We start from the raw sequence: 19,777 nt of genomic DNA on the forward strand, positions 1-19,777 counted from the left end.
TTAGAAGGGCGAAGTTTGACATGGAAGGCCGTATTGGCCGAACCCCCTTGTCTATTTGGTTTAATTTATGAATAATTTATTTTGTTCTAGGATTTAAGATTGGTGTTTGGATGTCACTATTATTCTCAAATAAAGAGTTAATTAACGAAAATTACCACATGTGAATACAATTAACTCATGCTTAGGTATGTTTTGTGGGGAAGTTAGTTGTCTGGTTTTATGCTAACTTTATACCTAATCATCCCCTAACAACCTTTCAGGCTTATCCAATGTGATTGTGGGGCATGGCACTGTCCTATATTGTCAAATGGTACTAAATGTACCATAAAGGGAAGCCTTATACTCATTCGTTCCGGAAGAACACCCTTTTTGAGCTTTAAGGATATTCGAGAGTATTATTACCATATTGAAACCAATGTAGAAAAATTGGGTAAAATTCTTTAGCATATTACCATATTGCACTTCCTACGAATATAGCCAAATGCATATTCTAGAGAATATGGAACGCTTAACGAGTGGATTACACCCATTTAGGCCCACTATGTGGCCGGCCAGAAGCTCGCGATTCCAAAGAAATTTTCGCTATGGATGAACGTTTAGGATATCTAGAATGATTCATGATGCGTCATTTTGGGCATCTTCTTAACAAAAGTAAAGACATCATACCTAGATGTGTACTATACCTTAGCACCCTCCATCTTTTCTACAACGAATTCAAAAGGGATATTTGTGGACTAATTCAACCACTCTACGGACTATTTAGATACTTTATAGTATCGGTTGATGCTTCTACACGTGTGGTTGTTGTCCACAAGCTGCATTCTCTACACTGGTGGCTCAAATTAACAAGCTCAGGGCTCACCACCCTGATTATGTGATCAAATTTATTTGATTTGATAAGTTCGAGAATTTACATCGAAAACTTTAACTTTCAATGGATATTGCATGTTGATTGGGTTTTGAAGTTGAACATCCCGTCCCATGTTTATACCCAGAACGACCCAGCAGAAGCATTCATTAAACGCCTTCAAATGATTGCGCGATCGATTGGTCATACGTACCAAAGTTCCCGATCTTTGCTTAGGGCCATGAAATATTGCAAGCAACCATGTTGGTTCGCCTGAGGCCCATCCTGGCCCAACCTTATAAAAAGCGTGTTAGTTGGTTACCAGATCCGAACCCGACATATCACATATGCGCATCTTTGGTTGTGCGGTCTATGTGCCATTTTGCGCTGCCCTTACGTACAAAAGAGCAAAGGGGTCCTCAGGGAAAGATGGAAATTTATGTCGGTTATGATTCTCCTTCTAATATTCGTTACTAAGAACCTTTGCCAGGCAATCTCTTTACCGCTCGTTTTGCGAATTGTCACTTTTATGAGACAATCTTCCCATCGTTAAGGGGAGATAAGAACGTCAACATTCCTAAAGAACAACGTGAATTATTATGGATGTCCCCACTATGTCTCATCTCGATCCCAACCTAAAGCCCTCTCACCCCCTCTCACATCCCCTCTCATATTCAGAGGTTCTCTCCCTCACCTCTCAGATAAATACATAATCAGTGTGGACGTAGCCCAAACCTTGGGGTGAACCACGATACATCTTGTGTTATTTACATTTCATGCAGCTTCACGGTCGGATTTACGTTGTTCCAAGACTTCCGGTTTTGTGCATCAACATTTGACGCCGTCTGTGGGAATCGACAGGAAAAGCTATGTCAATTCTTTCTTAATTTTTCATACCGCCACCGTGAATCTACAAAAAACCCAAACAAACGGTTACAAAAACCCAGAATTCTACCTCCATTTTCATCTACAGTTTTCCAAACAAACCGTAGCATGTGTAGCTGCACATGCTACCCCATACTCCTGACAAAGGCAAAAAAAAAAGCAAAGGCATCTCCATTTTCTGCACATGCTATCCCATGCTCCTAACAAAGGCAAAAAAGGCAAAGGCATCTCCATTTTCTACACATGTTATCCCATACTTCTAACAAAGTCAAAAGCATCTCCATTTTTCGTCACTATGTTCATGTACTTCCAATCCCATCCCGACAAGTGGATGAGCTTGGTCTTCTCCGCCCCGCTCTTCGTTAAATTGGAAAACATGAAGCCCAGCTTGGTCTTCTCCGCCCCTCTTGGTTTTCTCAACCAGTCGCATCAGAGCCCTCCACGCCACGAAGTCACCGACTGGTTCATCCTCATCAACGGTGTGGATAGAACAGTACTCGTCCGTTGGACTACAGATCCAAAAAACTCTCATTATTTTTCATCAGACTTTCTCTGTGTGGCGGCAACAGCGCAAAAGCTCAGAGCGCAGCCATGGCTGGAGATAGCAAGAAAGAAGAAAAAGAGAGAGAGAGAGCGGAGGAGAAAGAAAAAGAGTGGAAAAGAGAAACACCCGGAATTCGGAAAGAGAGAAAAATTCTGATTTCTTGTCAAACAATTGACCAGTTCTGTGATATCGAAAGGAGGAGGAGCTTTGATGCCTTGTAGCTCTGCAATTTAGTCTCCACGAGAAGATACCTAAATATAATCAGAGTCGATGGCTGCTCTCCCTCTCGGCAAGTTCACCATCCTCATGGGCGCAAGCATTCTCGTTTCAGTTCTTGCAAAAGAAATACGTGTATCTGATGTTGTCTTGATGCCAACAACCACAGCAGTTACCGTCGACCAGACCCGAGACAGAACCAATCTGAGACATTGACGAGCACCAGGTTGGATCTAAGCTTGTAGATTACAGCGGAGAGGATGTTGCCCATTATTCCCCCAATTGCACCCACGTCATTGTGGATAAAATTATGTATGATGATACCGTATGTGTTGCTGCTCAAAATGACGCCAAGACTCGAATTGGAAGAGCATGTCCACCGACTTGTCACCATTTCATAGGCCCCTCATAGTTTTGATGTCATACTCCCTATTGATCCCATTTGCAGAGCATGTCCACCGACCCTCTCGAAGCTTAATCCTGGATTCAGCAGCACGTGTAACCCCATCTCCCCTAGACCAAAATCACGTGCATCAATGTCGGGAATAAAGTTCTCGATGGCACCGACACCCAACTGTCTTTTCTCGGCTATGGCGTCCGAGGGTCAGAGCCCTCCGATAAGCTGGAGAGACTCATACAAGGGGATGTCCTCTGACAACATCAACGGTTTGATTCGTGCTTTGTCTTCAAGTTTGTTTATTGGTGCTAGCTTCATTGTGAAGAAGAAGGGATTGAAAAAGGTTGGAGCTTCTGACATCAGAGCAGTGAAAATGGAATGTGGGTTAGAACGTGAATCAACCCTACATCAATGATGCTTGGATCTGCCCTGTGGAAAAGACGATGCAATAGCGTCGCCTGAGGAGCTTAGGGCCCTAAAGAGAGATCTAGCTTCGTCAAAGTTGAGCAACAGTATGTGAGCATGCAACAGGAACAGAGACGGTAAAAGCAATGTGTGCAAAGCTTTGGTCAAGCAAAGAATGTAATCGGCTCGTGCCGCCTAGCGCATCGTGTCGTCGATCGAGCAGAAGGAGGAAGGTCGGAAGAACAAGGAACACGTGGCACTGAGAACACTACGCTTGCTTACAAAGCTAGCCACTCACAAAGCATCGTGGTCAAGCTCACCAGCCTCCATTTCCACCAGTGCCAACACAACATCACCATCGTGGCCAACCTGCAGATTCAAGGGTGCACATGCATGACAGCTCAGAGATAGAAAGAAAGCAAAGTGAAAAGAAGAAAGCAAAAGAGGAGATAAGAGTATTTTCTTAGTATCAAATCTATTATCATTCCTTGTCTGCCATATTCATCAGGGTCAAGAAACATAAAGAAAAGCAGAAAGCAAAAAAGGAAAAGCCGAAAAGAAGATGCTCCACTATCTGACTACTCCACTATCCCACAGGATAACATGATTAAAGATTAGAAGATGCCTACCAAGGTTTCCCTTCTCCACTTTCTGTTGGACCAGAAGATGCCCATCAACATGCTGAAAACATGTAATTTATTTTTTCTTATCTTTCAAAGACATCTGTATAAACCCCATCAGAGGGTAAAAAAAAAAAAAAAAAACGTCAAGCCCAAACTAATGGGCTGGAGGGTTATGTGGAGGGCAAAGGCCCGTATGCCCAAAAGAGCCAGGCCCTCTATTATCACCAACCAGGTGACCAAAAACAGGCTAGTACTCCAAAATTATTCGGCAACCTGCTGCTATTTCCACCAACCAGGTGATCAAAAGTACGCCCAATACTTCAAAATTATTTGGCAACCTGCCGCTATTACCATTAACCAGGTGATCAAAAGTACGCTCAGTACTCCAAAATTATTCGGCAACCTGCCGCTATTACCACTAACCAGGTGATCAAAAGTACGCCCAATACTTCAAATTATAATGAGCATTACTCATGTCAATCATACATAAACATTCATGAGCATCACTCATATCAATCATACATAAACATTCATGAGCATCACTCATACATAAACATTCATAAGCATCACTCATATCAATTATACATAAACATTCATGAGCATCACTCATATTCATGAGCATCACTCATGTCAACATCCATGAGCATCACTCATGTCAATCAACATAAACATTCATGAGCATCATTCATGTCAATCAGCTTCAAAAGCTTCATTTACAAAATTTCTAGCTTCAAAAGCTTCGTTTACAAAGCTTTAGCTTCAAAAGCTTCATTTACAGAGCTACAGCTTCAAAAGCTTCATTTACAAAACCACAACTTCAAAAGCTTCATTTACAAAAGTTTTAGCTTCAAAAGCTTCATTTACAGAGCTACAGCTTTAAAAACTTCATTCACAAAAGCTTCAGCTTCAAAAGCTTCATTTACAGAGTTTCAGCTTCAAAGCTTCACTTGCAAAGCTTCACCTACAAAGCTTCAGTGCAGGGTATACAAATATCGCCTTCGAACAACCGTCACTTCGGCCCATACATGGATTCAATTTGAAGTCTCCAGCCAACAGACTCTATTGACCGAAGACTTGAGGGACTACACTATACAACATAAATTGCGCCTCAACTGGGCCTCATGAAAAATACTTGGGGAACTCTAGCCCATCATTCATGTATTGAGGAGCGAGCCCTTATTATATAAAAGGGACTCCCTCACCTTCAACGCCACAAGCCGAGCCAATCAAGGCAACATAAGCCACAAGCCGAGCAGCCTAGCAGCATGTGCTACTTCTAGTTTAACATCATTTCAAAATTGAGCACTGCCTCACATTGAGCGTCAGTTCAAGACAACATCTAGTTACTTCGGCCCACACATGGACTGAATTTCAAGTCTTCAACCAAAAGACTCTCTTGATTGAAGACTTGGGGGACTACTGTTTATACCATATTTAGGACCTCGTATAAATACTCGGGGGACTTAAATGTAATTATGTAATAAAGGAAGGGGCAAATATATAATAAGTGAGGAGTCCTTATTCTATAAAAGGACCCCTCACCCTCACAATTAGGGGAGGCCATTTCTGAGGCCAATTCCTAAGGCCCTCTCACCCCCTCTCACATCTCCTTTCATATTCAGAGGTTCTCTCCCTCACCTCTTAGATAAATACATAATCAGTGTGGACGTAGCCCAAACCTTGGGGTGAACCACGATACATCTTGTGTTATTAACATTTCATGCAGATTCACGGTCGGATTTACGTTGTTCCAAGACCTTCGATTTTGTGCATCAATAAGTATCAACGTAGAACTGATTGGTCAACTAAAAGAATCAATCTATGACGAATGAGATGAATGAAATAGTGTGATATGACACCTTGTGGCATAAGGCTTTTCTCATATGCCATGTGATTGATTGCAGCATTATAAATGTGGTTATAATATCTCTAGGATCCTGATGCGAACCTACATGGAGTTTCCAAATGACTAACATGTACTGATTCAAATAGTTCTTGACCACAAGAACACCCTTTCGATTCTCAATAAGCCTTCACCTTGCAGATGTAGAACTATCCGGTCAGATGTGCTATACCTGTTTAAGTGAATATTTGATCAGTTAGGGATATATGCCCCTACGTGTACAAAATCTGAAATTTCTAGAGTTGAGAATACTAGCTTGCACCTTGTTGATGCACAAAATCAGCGAAGACTTTGGTACAACAGAAAGTGTCAGGTTTTGTGACCTTCGCTTGGTTGCTTGGTTGCTTCAGTCACTAGTGAGGATAAGTACGTAAATGAATAGAGACAGAGAAGCAAACACAGGATGTACGTGGTTCACCCAGATTGGCTACGTCCACGGAGTAGAGGAGTTCTTATTAGTAGTGAAGGGCTTACACAAGTACAAAGGATCAAGCTCTCAATTTAGTGAGTTCTTGTGAATGATTTAACACAAAATGGCATTAGGCAATATTGTGGGGGAATGACCCCTATTTATAGAAAAACTTGTAGCTTTGTCACATTGACATGTGTCATGTTATGATTGGTTCTTGATGTTGACACGTGCTGCGCTCTGATTGGCTTCTAATCTTGACACGTGTCGAGTAGTGATTGGCCTCCTGGTCGGAGGGGAACTCTTCTGGGTCCTTGACAGTATAGCGTTGGTCGGTGCTCGGTAGTTTCGGGATTGGTCAAGTATGGTACAAACAGTGCTCCCCTAAGTTCCCGAGTGAGGGAAACTCCTCGGTTGGGGACTTGCAAGATCCAATCCCTTGAGTAATCACGAAACTTCTAAGTACCGAAGTGTGGTCTGATCTTCATCTGCCCTTCTCTGGAAGTACTTTTCCTTCATCCGGGAATGGTGTATTTAGCTGATGTTGACGCACAAGGTAATGTATCAATTTCACTTGAAGCTTAGTTGTAGTTTCGGGCTTAGTCAAGTGTGATACAAACCCTATAGTAGGAGTCCCCCAAGTCGCCGAGCTAGGAGATCTGCCGAAAGAGGTGACAGACAAGGTAAGCAGTCAAACTTCCAAGTAAGCAACCCAGGATCAGAGGTTTGACTTCGGCTTCCGGTTGATTGTTCTCATTCTCCTTGTCTCTCATTCAACTGCCAGGATAAGGAGAAGCAAATGGATAAGAGATGATATGAGATACTTTTGCTTTTGAAGAAGTAACTTTCCACAGGCTTATTCTTGAACTGTGCTGGAGGGTTTTCTGGTGCCCTTCAGAGTATAAGGCCGACTCAAAAATTTGAGGGTCAAAACAAGTCCATCAAATCTAGAGTACGTTCGACCTTGATGATATGGGATACTTTTGCTGTTGACGGAATAATGAATGTGGTATGGAAAGGTGTCGTGCTGTAGTGATCTGTTTCAGCTCACCGTTGAACCTTCTGCTTCAATCTTTTGCATGGCAGAAGTGGTGTGCAACCTTTGCATTTAAATGGTCCTTCAGAACATTCCTTCATAGTGACTCATTCACGCTTGGCAGCTTCAGTGTAAAGAGCCAATATCTGATCAACTGTCATGAGGTATTTGCCGGTAGAATTCGTGACCTTGACAGCAGTTGAGGATGAGTACTCGAGAGCAATGCTAAGTAAGCAACCAGGCAAAGGCTCCAGGCAGTCAGTTCCAAATTGGAGGTTTGATTTCAGGTTTCGACTGACTGCTCTCTTTCTCCTTGTCCTGCAGGTGTGGACAAGGACAAAGACAAAGATAGAGAGAAAGCATGATATGGGATACTCTTGCTTTCGACCCTGATGATATGAGATACTCTTGTTCTTGGTGTGGCTTATTTGCTGAGGTATTATCGGGGGGAAATAAAGCTGAGTATTTCGAGAGGTTATGTTGAGGGTGCATTTTCGAATGCGAGAAAGGGTTGAGCATTTTTGCAGGTTTGCCTGTCCGTTGAGGAGGGAGGTCAATGTATATAGGGATTTCCCAATAACAAGTAGTAATGCTATTCTTTTACCCTTCTTGATCACAGCAATGTAGTGGGAGCTGCCAGCTTCACGTGTTTTAATTTTGTCAGAGCACTTTGAAAAAGTGGTATGTGGTATCTGGAAAGCTGATGTTATGTGTGAAGATTACAGACAAGCTTTATCTAAGGAAATCTGGCTCTCGAAGTTCTGAGAGTTGTGCCTCTTCGGTTTTCGAACAAGCAATCCCGTCGAGGATCTGACTCTCGAGATTCGGAAAGCGGTGCTACTCCGGTTTTTTAGAAAGTAATTATGTTGGGAGTCTTTTCTCGAATGTGAGTAAAGGTTGGACGTTCTTGCCAACCTGTCTTGCCGCAAAACCCGGAGGTCGACACACATAGGGACTTTCCAGTTGTCAAGCAGTGGTGCTGTTCCTTTACCCTTATGGGTAATAGTAGGGTAGCTGGAACTTCGAAATTCTCGTGCCTAAACTTTGTCAGAGATCTTTGACAAAGTTATATGTGGTACCCGAGGAGTTGATGGTGCATATGGAGAGCGGTGATTGAACAGTAAGATTCACGTGCTTTCTACTTCACCAGAAATCTTCGACAGATTGCCCGTAATTTCCGCAAAGCTGAGTGTGCATGTGACAGGTGCTGACGAGGCTGAAAAAGCAGGTGCTTCTTCGATTTCTGAGATCGGCCCTCGTGGTCTCTGAGCAGCCCAGCTTTTGAGAAAGCAAACGCCTCTTCGATTTCTGAAGCTCCGTCGAGTGCAGATTTTTATAGAGGCTGGCATTAAGTTCCACAGCACACTTGAATCTCTACCAGTAGAAGCTCATTTCTTGCACTTCTAAGATCTTGATTTGTCTGACCTCTTCCTTCTTCAACACATTTGAAAATGTCTGGACCCTCCGACCGTCGTTTTGACTTGAACCTTGGAGAAGAGACAGCCATGCCTTCTCCAGACAACATATGGCGCCCATCCTTCATATCCCCTACTGGTCCTCTTACCGTTGGGGATTCTGTGATGAAGAATGATATGACCGCTGCAGTGGTGGCCAGGAACCTTCTCACTCCCAAAGATAATAGACTACTTTCCAAACGGTCTGATGAGTTGGCTGTTAAGGACTCTCTGGCTCTTAGTGTTCAGTGTGCAGGTTCTGTGTCTAATATGGCCCAACGCCTATTTGCTAGAACCCGCCAAGTTGAATCATTGGCTGCTGAAGTGATGAGTCTCAAACAGGAGATTAGAGGGCTCAAGCATGAGAATAAGCAGTTGCACCGGCTCGCCCATGACTATGCTACAAACATGAAGAGGAAGCTTGACCAGATGAAGGAATCTGATGGTAAGGTTTTACTTGATCATCAGCGGTTTGTGGGTTTGTTCCAAAGGCATTTATTGCCTTCGTCCTCTAGGGTTGTACCTGGTAATGAAGCTTCAAATGATGAACCTCCAATGCCTCCTCCTTCTGGGGTTTTGTCAAGTACTGAGGCTCCGGATAACCACCCTCCGGTGCTTTCTCTTTCTGGGGCTCTACCGACTGCTGAGACTTCCCCTAAGTAACCTTTGTGAAGGCTCCCTTTTGTTTGTTTATTTTGACTCATGTATATGTACATATTTGTGGCTTATCGAAAATATTAATAAATAAGCTTTGCTTCATTTCAACATATTGTGTTAAATACACCAAAGCCTTCTTCATAAAGTTCTTTGAATTTTTGCTTTTGTTGAAACCTGTATTGTTGAAGCTTTGTGAGTGAAGCATGTAGTTTGAGGTAGTGTTCCCTTAATTTCCCGAGTGAGGAACACTTCTCGGTTGGAGACTTGAAAAATCCAAGTCACTGAGTGGTTGTGAGACTGCCGAGTATCAAGGTGCAGTAGCATATGGTGGGAGTCCCCCAAGTCTTCAGGCGAAGAGAGTTGCCGAATGAGGTGTCTCGCGTGTTACTAATTTGTCAAAGTAACGAATTCTTGTTTCGATGTCACACATTCGTATATGCTTTATCTAAAAATATTTCCAACTTTTGTGTGTTTGATGCTGCATGCTATTGACTAGACAAGATCAAGTGCAATTAGTAGCTTTTCTCTCTTTTTCATCTTTTCTTTGGTGGAATTGCTTTTCGTTTCCACTAATCAGCCTGAGTGGATGCAAGATAACACCTTTCTCTATAGCTCAGATTGCAAAGTCATCTTCATGAAAGTTTTTCCTTATCTTGTGAACTACAACATATCCAAATTTGAGATCCATCGGAGTAGTACAACTTCAGAAATTCAAGTATGATGAGTAACTGTTCATCAATGTTCTGTTAATCCGTCAGACTTGTTGTGAGCTTCGAAACTCCATTTTCTCTTGTTCAGATCAACATACTTTCTTCATCGAAGTTGTTCCCTAACTTGTGAACTACAACATATCCAAATTTGAGGTCCCTCGGAGCAGTATAACTCCAGAAATCCAGGTATGATGAGTGACTGTTTATCATTTGTCTGTCAACCCGTCAGATTTGTTGTGAGCTTTGAAACTCTATTTTCTCTTGCTCAGATCAGCATGCTTTCTTCATTGAAGTTGTTCCTCATCGACTCTTTCATAACATATCAAAAATTCAGGATGAACTAACGGTTAAATATTTCCAGATCTTCGAAACATCACAACAGCTTCGAAATCTGCAAGAAGCCGACTATCATGTTTGGAGCTTCAACACTTTAATTTCCGTCGCTCAAACAGAAATGGTTCCTTCTTGAAAGTTGTTCATATGCTCAAGAACTATAGGGTGTCCAAAATTCAGCTCCATTGGAGAAGAGCAGAGGTTGCAGAAATTTGATAGATGAAAGGAGGCGGAAGAGGGAGAGAGAGAAAAAGTCTCTTGGGTTGGATTTCTATTTTGGGGCAGATTCCAATTTTTGTAGCACCTTCATTATTGATGAATTGCTTGTACTTTTGTCCATTATGAAACTTGGGACTTTGGCTTGTTGTTGGATATATTATAATATGTTTGGGAACATATATAAGTGAATAAATAAGAAGGAAAATTTTGGGCCCTTGTGGGTGTAAAACAAAAAATGTTTATGTTTACCCAAGTGTTTTTGTACAAGTTCAAGGGCATCTTGGGTTTTGTGAACAAAATTTGTTTATTTGGAGCAAGGTTTTGTGTTGAAGCTTTGTAGGTGAAGCTTTGGTGTTGAAGCTTTCTAGGTGAAGCTTTGATGGTGAAGCTTTGTAGATGAAGCTTTCTAGGTGAAGCTTTGATGGTGAAGCTTTGATGGTGAAAGTATGTAGAGGGAGCTTTCTAGGTGAAGATTTTTTAGGTGAAGCTTTGTAGGTGAAGCTTTTTTTTTTGGGTGAAGCTTTGTGGGTGAAGCTTTTTAGGTGAAGCTTTGTGGGTGAAGCTTTTTAGGTGAAGCTTTGTGGGTGAAGCTTTTTAGGTGAAGCTTTGTGGGTGAAGCTTTGGAGGTGAAGCTTTTCGGGTGAAGCTTTTTGGGTGAAGCTTTTTAGGTGAAGCTTTGTGGGTGAAGCTTTGGAGGTGAAGCTTTTCGGGTGAAGCTTTTTGGATGAAGCTTTTTTTTTTTTTTTTTTTTTTTTTTTGGCGCTTGACACGGTCTTCATTTGCTTGTTTTGTAGTGACTGTGGAAGACGGATTGCTTTCTGATTGAGAAGGGTTCTGGCATCGCTTGCTATGAATGTAAAAGAGTGAGGGCTGAGTTGGCTAAATTACCTCTTTATTGAATTCATTGCCAAATGGCCTTCATTACATAGGATGCCGAACGGCTATAGCTCAACACTTGTACATCGTGAGTCTATTTGTAGTAGTACTTCAAGTGATCAGCGTTCCATGGATGGCCAAGGGTCTTGCCATCAGAGCTTCTAAGTGTGTAAGAGCCAGGGCGACTGATGCCAATGACTTCATACGGTCCATCCCAGTTTGGACTAAGTGTGCCTTCACTCGGGACTCTGTCGCAGTCTTTTCTTTAAGACCCAGTCTCCTATTTTGAAAGAACGAGGCTTGACCCTAGAGTCATAATAGTTGGAGATGCGCTGCTTGTAGGCGACATTCCTCAAGTGAGCTTGGTTTCTGTGTTCCTCGACTAAATCCAAGTTGAGGGTGAGTTGTTTGTCATTTTCACTTTGAATGTAGTTCTGGACTCGGAATGTTGCTTGCTCGAGCTCAACAGGGACAACCGCCTCTGTGCCAAAGGCAAGTGAGAATGGAGTTTCTCCTGTTGAAGTCCGATATGAAGTGCGATATGACCAAAGAACTTGGGGTACAAATTCTGGCCAACAGCCTTTAGCTTTGTCCAAGCTGGTTTTCAAAGTGCGCTTGATTATTTTGTTGATGGCCTCAACTTGTCCATTAGACTGGGGATGAGCTGGAGAGGCAAAGCATAAGTTGATGTTGAACTTAGAGCAGAACAACCTGAACTTCTTGTTGTCAAACTGTTGCCCATTGTCAGTGACTATCGCATTGGGAATGCCGAATCTACAAAGGATGTTCTTCCACACGAAGTCTTCTATCTTTGCCTCAGTAATGGTTGCCAAGGGTTCTACTTCGGCCCACTTTGTGAAGTAGTCCACTGCAACGACTGCGTAACAGACTTTGCCCTTCCCTGCCGGCATTGGGCCGATCAAATCAAGTCCCCACTGGGCGAAGGGCCAAGGGCTGATCATAGGAGTAAGAGGCTCTGGAGGGGAATGAGGAATAGTTGCATATCGTTGACATTTGTCACATGAGCGGGATACTTTGATGGCATCCTGGTGGAGTGTTGGCCAGTAATATCCTTGGCGAAAAGTCTTGTGTGCTAGGGACCGAGATCCAGCATGATCTCCACAGACTCCCTCATGTATTTCCCGAAGGACGATTTCAGCCTCGGCAGGCGTAAGACACCTTAAGTATGGCAGGCTAAAACCTCGCTATTGTGGCGATACCCTTGACGCGGGTTTGACCCACTGCATTGACTGCCTGGGGGCGAGCGCTATTAGTAGTGAAGGGCTTGATCCTTTGTAGTGAGTTCTCACAGACGGCGCCAAATGTTGATGCACAAAATCAGCGAAGACTTTGGTACAACAGAAAGTGTCAGGTTTTGTGACCTTCGCTTGGTTGCTTGGTTGCTTCAGTCACTAGTGAGGATAAGTACGTAAATGAATAGAGACAGAGAAGCAAACACAGGATGTACGTGGTTCACCCAGATTGGCTACGTCCACGGAGTAGAGGAGTTCTTATTAGTAGTGAAGGGCTTACACAAGTACAAAGGATCAAGCTCTCAATTTAGTGAGTTCTTGTGAATGATTTAACACAAAATGGCATTAGGCAATATTGTGGGGGAATGACCCCTATTTATAGAAAAACTTGTAGCTTTGTCACATTGACATGTGTCATGTTATGATTGGTTCTTGATGTTGACACGTGCTGCGCTCTGATTGGCTTCTAATCTTGACACGTGTCGAGTAGTGATTGGCCTCCTGGTCGGAGGGGAACTCTTCTGGGTCCTTGACAGTATAGCGTTGGTCGGTGCTCGGTAGTTTCGGGATTGGTCAAGTATGGTACAAACACACCTAAATCGGACTTTAAGATGAATGATCTTGGGAAAACCCGACATTACCTCGACCTGAAGTTTCGAGCTTGTTCTGATGGTATTCTGGTCCACCACTTGAACTAGACTCAAAAGGTGTTACGTCTAAGTATACCCTGATCATCTGTATGCTAAATGCAAATGAGACATTTACGGAGGGTATGGAGTATAAGGTTCCATATCGGAAAGTGAGGTAGCCATATCTAAGTGCCATTGGCGTTTGTTGTACTTAGCTCAAATGCAATAGATCAGACATCTTAAGTGCTGATAATCTTTTAACATAAAGCAGCATTGCGCCTAACACGCCCCCACCAAACTTGGTGTTAAAGACGTTTTTTCGTTATTACGGATTTAGGCTTATTTATCCTTATGCATCTCAGAATAAATCACACCCCCTTGATCTTCGGAATGATGCCTACCTTATGGGATTCGTTGAATCATACTATTTGTCTGACCGCACAAGGTACGTTCCTGAATGGTTAAGTCTTTACCATTAAGGAACATCGCAATATCTTGGAGGTCAACCAGATAGACTTTTTTGTTGCAAAACCTTTGAATCGTTCCAAGACTCACTATGTCTCATCACGTGAGAGATATGGTCGAGAACTCTAGTTGAGCATATTCAAAATCCCTGCGATTTTCATCCATCGTTGAGTCCCAACAACGATCCATAAAGACAACGCCATATGTTTCGACCAGATCATGATACATCCAACAAGTCAACACCAATCATATTGTGTCTACATCAGTATGAGCATCAGAAGATTGAAGTCAAGCAGTCCAATCCCAGACAACCTTGCCGACATCTACATGGAGTCACTGCCGAAGTCTACCTTCCAGAAGCTTGTTCGAGGAATTGGTATGCGTAACTTTCTCATTTGCAATGCTTGTAGTTTCATTTGGAAGTTTTGTCAAACTCAGGGGGAGTATCCATAAGTATACTCACTTGATCTTAATGTACTATTTTTCCTACGATTAGGAGCATTTTTCCCACTGGGTTTTTGCTACCTAACTAGTTTTTGACGAGGCACCCACCCTAGGTTGGTCATACCCTTGTGAGCTCTTCTACTTCTGTCCAGAAGACGTATAGTTTTGACTTAATGCAACTCCTCACTTTTCTCTTTAGCCTATGGATTTTTCTCCCACCTTGGGTTTTGCTATAGCGAGGTCTTGTGAGTTTTACTATCCATGCATTCTTCCGTTTGTTTTGAGACTCGCATTCGTTACTTGTGCCGACTAGACGAAACGACTTCATCAATTGTTTCTACATTTGCATGAGGATCTGATGTGCCATCTACTTGAGTATTTGCACACTCAAGGGGAGTGTTGTGACATATGTTATTATCAGTATGTGATTGTGTAAATCATAAGTAGAGATAAAATAAGAATCCATTGGGATCTATAAGATCTTTCCTAATAGACTTTGTATTACTTGGAGAGCAAGTTTCTCTTCTCCTTATTATTATAAATAAAGGCACAAGGACTGAGGAATTAACATACAATTGCTCAAGTCTATTCTCTAATCTCTTTCTCTTCCCCTTTGCCGCACCTCTCTATTAAATATAGGCCACAACAGGTAGAAAGATAAAATTGATTTTCACTAAGGGGAGGTAGATTACAAAATGGACATGTAATATAGGTAAAAAGTAAAACATGTATATATAGGTAAGTTATATAAATATTCTCTGTGATGGAGGTCTGAAAAAAAAAACAAACTAAAATCTGCGGTGGAGGTAGACAAAAAAAATCGTGGGATATAGGTAAATAATACCATGTTTAATTAGGAGCAGTATGTTAATACGCCAACAAAAAAATAAGAAAAAGAAAAAGGCACCAAAAGCACAAGAAAAAAAGAGGATGATGGATGAGTAAAAAATGATACGTGAAGAAAAAATACCCAAACAAAGAGAAGATTTTATGAGAAAATAATTTTAATTAAGAAACAAATAATGAATATCCAATTAAAAAAAAAGAAAAAGAAATATGGAGATAAAATTAGAAAGGAAAAGGGAGAGGGGGGGGGAATACGAAGAAGGAAAAATAAGGAAGAAGAAATACACAAAGAAAGAGAATATTTTATGAAAAAGTAATTTTAATTAAGAAACAAATGATGAATATCCGATTAGACGGAGATGGAATTAGAAAAGATAACGGAGTGGGAGGACACGAAGAAAAAAAAAGGAAAAATGATAAGGAGTTGACGAAGAGAGTAAAATAAGCAAAGAAAATAGAGGAGACGACCCCAAAATCCGAAGGAGAAATTATACCAGAAGAATTAAGAAGAACTCGTTTAGACGTATCTTTAAAATGATTAAAAACATTTGAATAATGTATCGTCACTCACAAGCTGATGACACTTGGAAAAAAATAAGGAAACGAAAACGACATCGTACCGAAAACAAGTCGACAAATAGAACAGAATAGAAGTGGAAGAAGCAGCACAAGCCGCCTGTATTCCCCGAAATCCTTGTCCCACCAGAATTTGACATTTTTTTGTATATAAATAAAGGGAAATGTTATTTGTACTTTAAAATTTTTATTTACACTTCTTATAAATGTATTTTTTTTTTCTAATATAGAAAGTTTGGAGTGTAAAATGAGATTTTTGAAATGCTAATAACAATTTTCTAAATAAAAAGGAAAAATAAATAAAACAGAAAGGCTAATTATATTAACACCTCACAAATTGTTGAATAAACCCCACAAACTTAATACACCCCACATTTGCTTTTTCACTTAAAAATTATCTTAATACACCCCACTTACTTTCCCATAATACCCCCACACCCCACATTCTCAATATACATCTTATATTTTGTACATACACCCCACATTTCTCAAATCTTATAACACTCATTTTTAATTTTCAGGGATTGAATCTAACCATATGTACATTAAAAGATGAATATGAATATAGAAGTTTAAATAATACAGCAAACGCAAGATTAAATAATTACCAATGTCATCGAAATCACTAAAACAATGAAAACTATGAAGTCTTACCTCATGTGAAGCTCCTAAAACATCGATTTCGTGTTCCATTCGTCAAAAACAATTTTTCTTAATCAACATGTTTGATAGTTGAGAAGATAAATAATACGCTAAAAGTGATTTGGGGTGTATTTATAAATCTTTATTTTTTTTAAAACCTAATAAGGTCAAAATTGTCATTACATAGTAGAGTAAATAAGTTATTTAATATTAAATTTTAATGTGAGGTGCATTCAACATTTTGTGGGGTGTTAATATAAAAACCCAACAGAAATAGGCATTCTGGTTGTATTCCATTTCTGACTCTGTTTTCTTCCCAATCAAACCAAACAAATTAAACACTCAATTCTTTCGAAACAACACAATTTTTAACAATTATAATCATCTCATTATTTTCCCATATCTCTCTTTAATCTTCTCCCTCTCCCTCTCTCTCTCCAACGATTCAATTCCAATCTCAACTCGGATTTGGATTCGATTCGAATTTATATTCGACGATGACGTTCCAAATAAAGCAATTGTTCCTGCTCTCCTCCTCCCCACCACCGCCACCGCCACTACCTTCTTTAAATTCTCGGCCTCCTTCGTTTCTGTCCCTCTTCTTTTGCTTCCAAGAAGCCATGCGCCGCACACTCCCTGCTTTCCTCCTCTTCACCTGCGCTTCCCTGTTCCTCCTCGCCTTCTTCTCCCTCCACCTCTCCCGCACCACCGACTTAATCCACCACTTCCCCATCACCCTCGCCGACGACCGCCACCACTCCATCGCAATCCGCGATCAGCCTCTTCCTACCCCTCACCGCACTCGCCACGACGTCTCCTCCCTCACGAACTCCTCCTCCACCGCCATATCCACCGTCTCCGTTCTCCTCCCCTCCTGGGAGATCCTACTCATTGTCTCTCCAGAGACTCCACTTCCATCCGCCGGAGGCAACACCTATGTTTGTCTCTTCCAGAACAACGACACCTCTGACGCCAGGCTCTCCAAACCGTTGCCGTTTACGAACCGGACGACGCTGGCGTGCCCCATGCCCAACCGAGTGAAGCGTCTCCGCCCGTTTCACCAACCTGTGTTGGCGAAGAGCTCCGACAAAGACACGCTGGCGCCGGGTTCGAATTCTCCGGAGCTGATGGTCAGGTGGAGCTTCATGGTCTACGAGTCGTTCTCGACCGAAGACGATGTCGTCCTGTTCGCCAAGGGTTTGAACAACCGCCAGGGCGTCAACCGACCTCCCACCGAGTTCAGGTGCTTGTTTGGCGACATCAACAACAAAAACGCCGTCAGAACCGCCGTTACAAGCTCCGTACAAGAGGTGTTCAGGTGCCACCACCCCAACTTAACGGACGTCAATTTCAACGAGAAGCTCATCAAAATCTCACTGGAAATCGTTGACGGAAATGTCGTAGTCCCGTCCGTTGCCTACTACACGTTCAGGCCACCCATGGAGACTACTACTAGTGCGGGGGCCACAGAGATTGCCACAACTGTGGGGACCACAGAAATTCAGCAAAATAATTTGAACGAGGTCTGCGTATGCACCATGGTGTACAACGTGGCAAAGTTCCTGAAGGAGTGGGTGATTTACCATTCCAAGGTCGGAGTCGATCGCTTCATCCTGTACGACAATGACAGCGACGACGGTCTCGAGAGTGTCGTAAAAGAGCTGAACGACGAGGGGTACAACGTTACGACGCTGTTTTGGGTGTGGCCCAAGACGCAGGAAGCCGGGTTCTCGCACGGCGCCCTGTACGCCCGGCGTACGTGCAAGTGGGTCGCGTACATCGACGTGGACGAATTCGTGTTCTCGCCGAACTTGTGGGCCCAGTTGGACCAACCGTCGAAGCACATGCTGAAATCTCTGCTACCGGCACACAACCATAACAACACCGTCGTTGGGCAGGTTTCGATCAAGTGCAACGATTTCGGTCCGTCGAACCAGAAATATCACCCGGCAGAAGGCGTTACGCAAGGGTACACGTGCCGGAGGCGGTTCGAGCAGCGGCACAAGTCGATAGTGCGGCTGGACGCGGTGGACGATTCGCTGGTGAACGTGATACATCACTTTAAGTTGAAGAAGGGGTACAGGACGAGGCAATTGAGCATGGAGAAGGGGGTGGTGAACCATTATAAGTACCAGGCGTGGCCGGAATTCCAGACCAAGTTTCGGAGGAGGGTGTCGGCATACGTGGTGGATTGGATGCAGGCGCTGAATCCTCAGTCCAAGGACAGGACCCCCGGATTAGGGTTTCAGCCGGTGGAGCCGAAAGGGTGGGCGGAGAAGTTTTGCGAGGTTAGAGACGAGCGGTTGAAGATGTTGACGCAGAGATGGTTTGGGTCTCACACGCCGGATGGCTACAGAATGGTGTGGCAATCATGAAACATATATCTCAATTAATTCCATATATATGTTTCGTTTCCTACTTGTTTTGTTACCATGGCGATGGTGGCCATGGATTCGAGTTCGAAATGCAATTGAAAACAAAGTGCAGACAGAAGCTTAGGTATGTAGTAGGAGTTCATGTTTGTCACAAATGTATACATAAGATTTAAGGCTTAGGATTACATGGTGGGAAGTAGTTCTAGTTGATCAGGTGGGATTCTTTCAAATTCTTGTTCATTCTGTTCATCATGTTTGTTTTTTGTAAAGGATGTAGATTTTATTCCTGTGAATAGGAGAGAAAGTAATTTTTCCCCCTCCATTGGAACCTTACAGTCGATTTTTCTGGTCCCTTGATAGTTGAATGTGAAATTAAGATCAAGGAACTTCTAATTTCTAATTATTTTTTTTCATGTGTATTCATTTTCAACAAATTATTCAAATTGTTGACATGCAACGCAATCTCAATTCGTAGTTGAGATTAACTTACACACCTAAATGTGTAATTCTAATGATATAACCAGTTTTGTGAATGTTTACTACGTATTTAAAACTGAACAAACTAATTAGTAGATGTTTGCTACCTGGCATGTTTGGTTGCATGAGAGTAATATCAATAAAAAGGTCAAAATGCATGATGAACAGTGCTTTTGCTTGATATGTATAAATGAAGGAATACGCCCATCAATTTTTGGTTCTATTTCAATCAGGTTATCATCACGAGTACTGCTATATTTACTATCTATTTGTACTATTTCTCTAATAGAGGTCACGCCTACCAACACATGTAGATCTCACATATGTTTTAACATCGAAAAGAATCCGCCATCCAAAACCATAAAAGAGTAAAGAAGAGAAAAGAAGAAAAAGAAGAAAATATAAAGAAGAACTGCAGGCTGTCTGAGTCTTATCGGAGTATCAAGCAAACGGTTATTCTCGATTTTCCTTCCACATGCAGATGCAAGAAATCTTTTTCTAGAGCACGCAAAGAAGCATCGCTGAATTGTTGGCCTCGCATACAATACTTTATCCG

General features: G+C 42.2%; 1 protein-coding gene across 1 annotated transcript; it reads left to right on the forward strand.

Moving 5' to 3' along the window:
• The first annotated feature begins 16,661 nt into the window (after positions 1 to 16,661).
• On the forward strand, positions 16,662 to 19,147 carry LOC126627352 (glycosyltransferase family 92 protein RCOM_0530710). Its single transcript, XM_050296822.1, has one exon. The coding sequence runs from the start codon at positions 16,867 to 16,869 to the stop codon at positions 18,742 to 18,744; it is 1,878 nt and encodes a 625-aa protein (XP_050152779.1). The 5' UTR covers positions 16,662 to 16,866; the 3' UTR covers positions 18,745 to 19,147.
• Positions 19,148 to 19,777: the final 630 nt, after the last annotated feature.

This window comes from Malus sylvestris, chromosome 6 (genome assembly GCF_916048215.2).
Source record: "Malus sylvestris chromosome 6, drMalSylv7.2, whole genome shotgun sequence".
NCBI lineage: Eukaryota > Viridiplantae > Streptophyta > Magnoliopsida > Rosales > Rosaceae > Malus > Malus sylvestris.

What these genes read in the sequence shown, in the direction of transcription:
- LOC126627352 (XM_050296822.1), top strand. Translation starts at nt 16,867, where the DNA reads ATGACGTTCCAAATAAAGCAATTGTTCCTGCTCTCCTCCTCCCCACCA.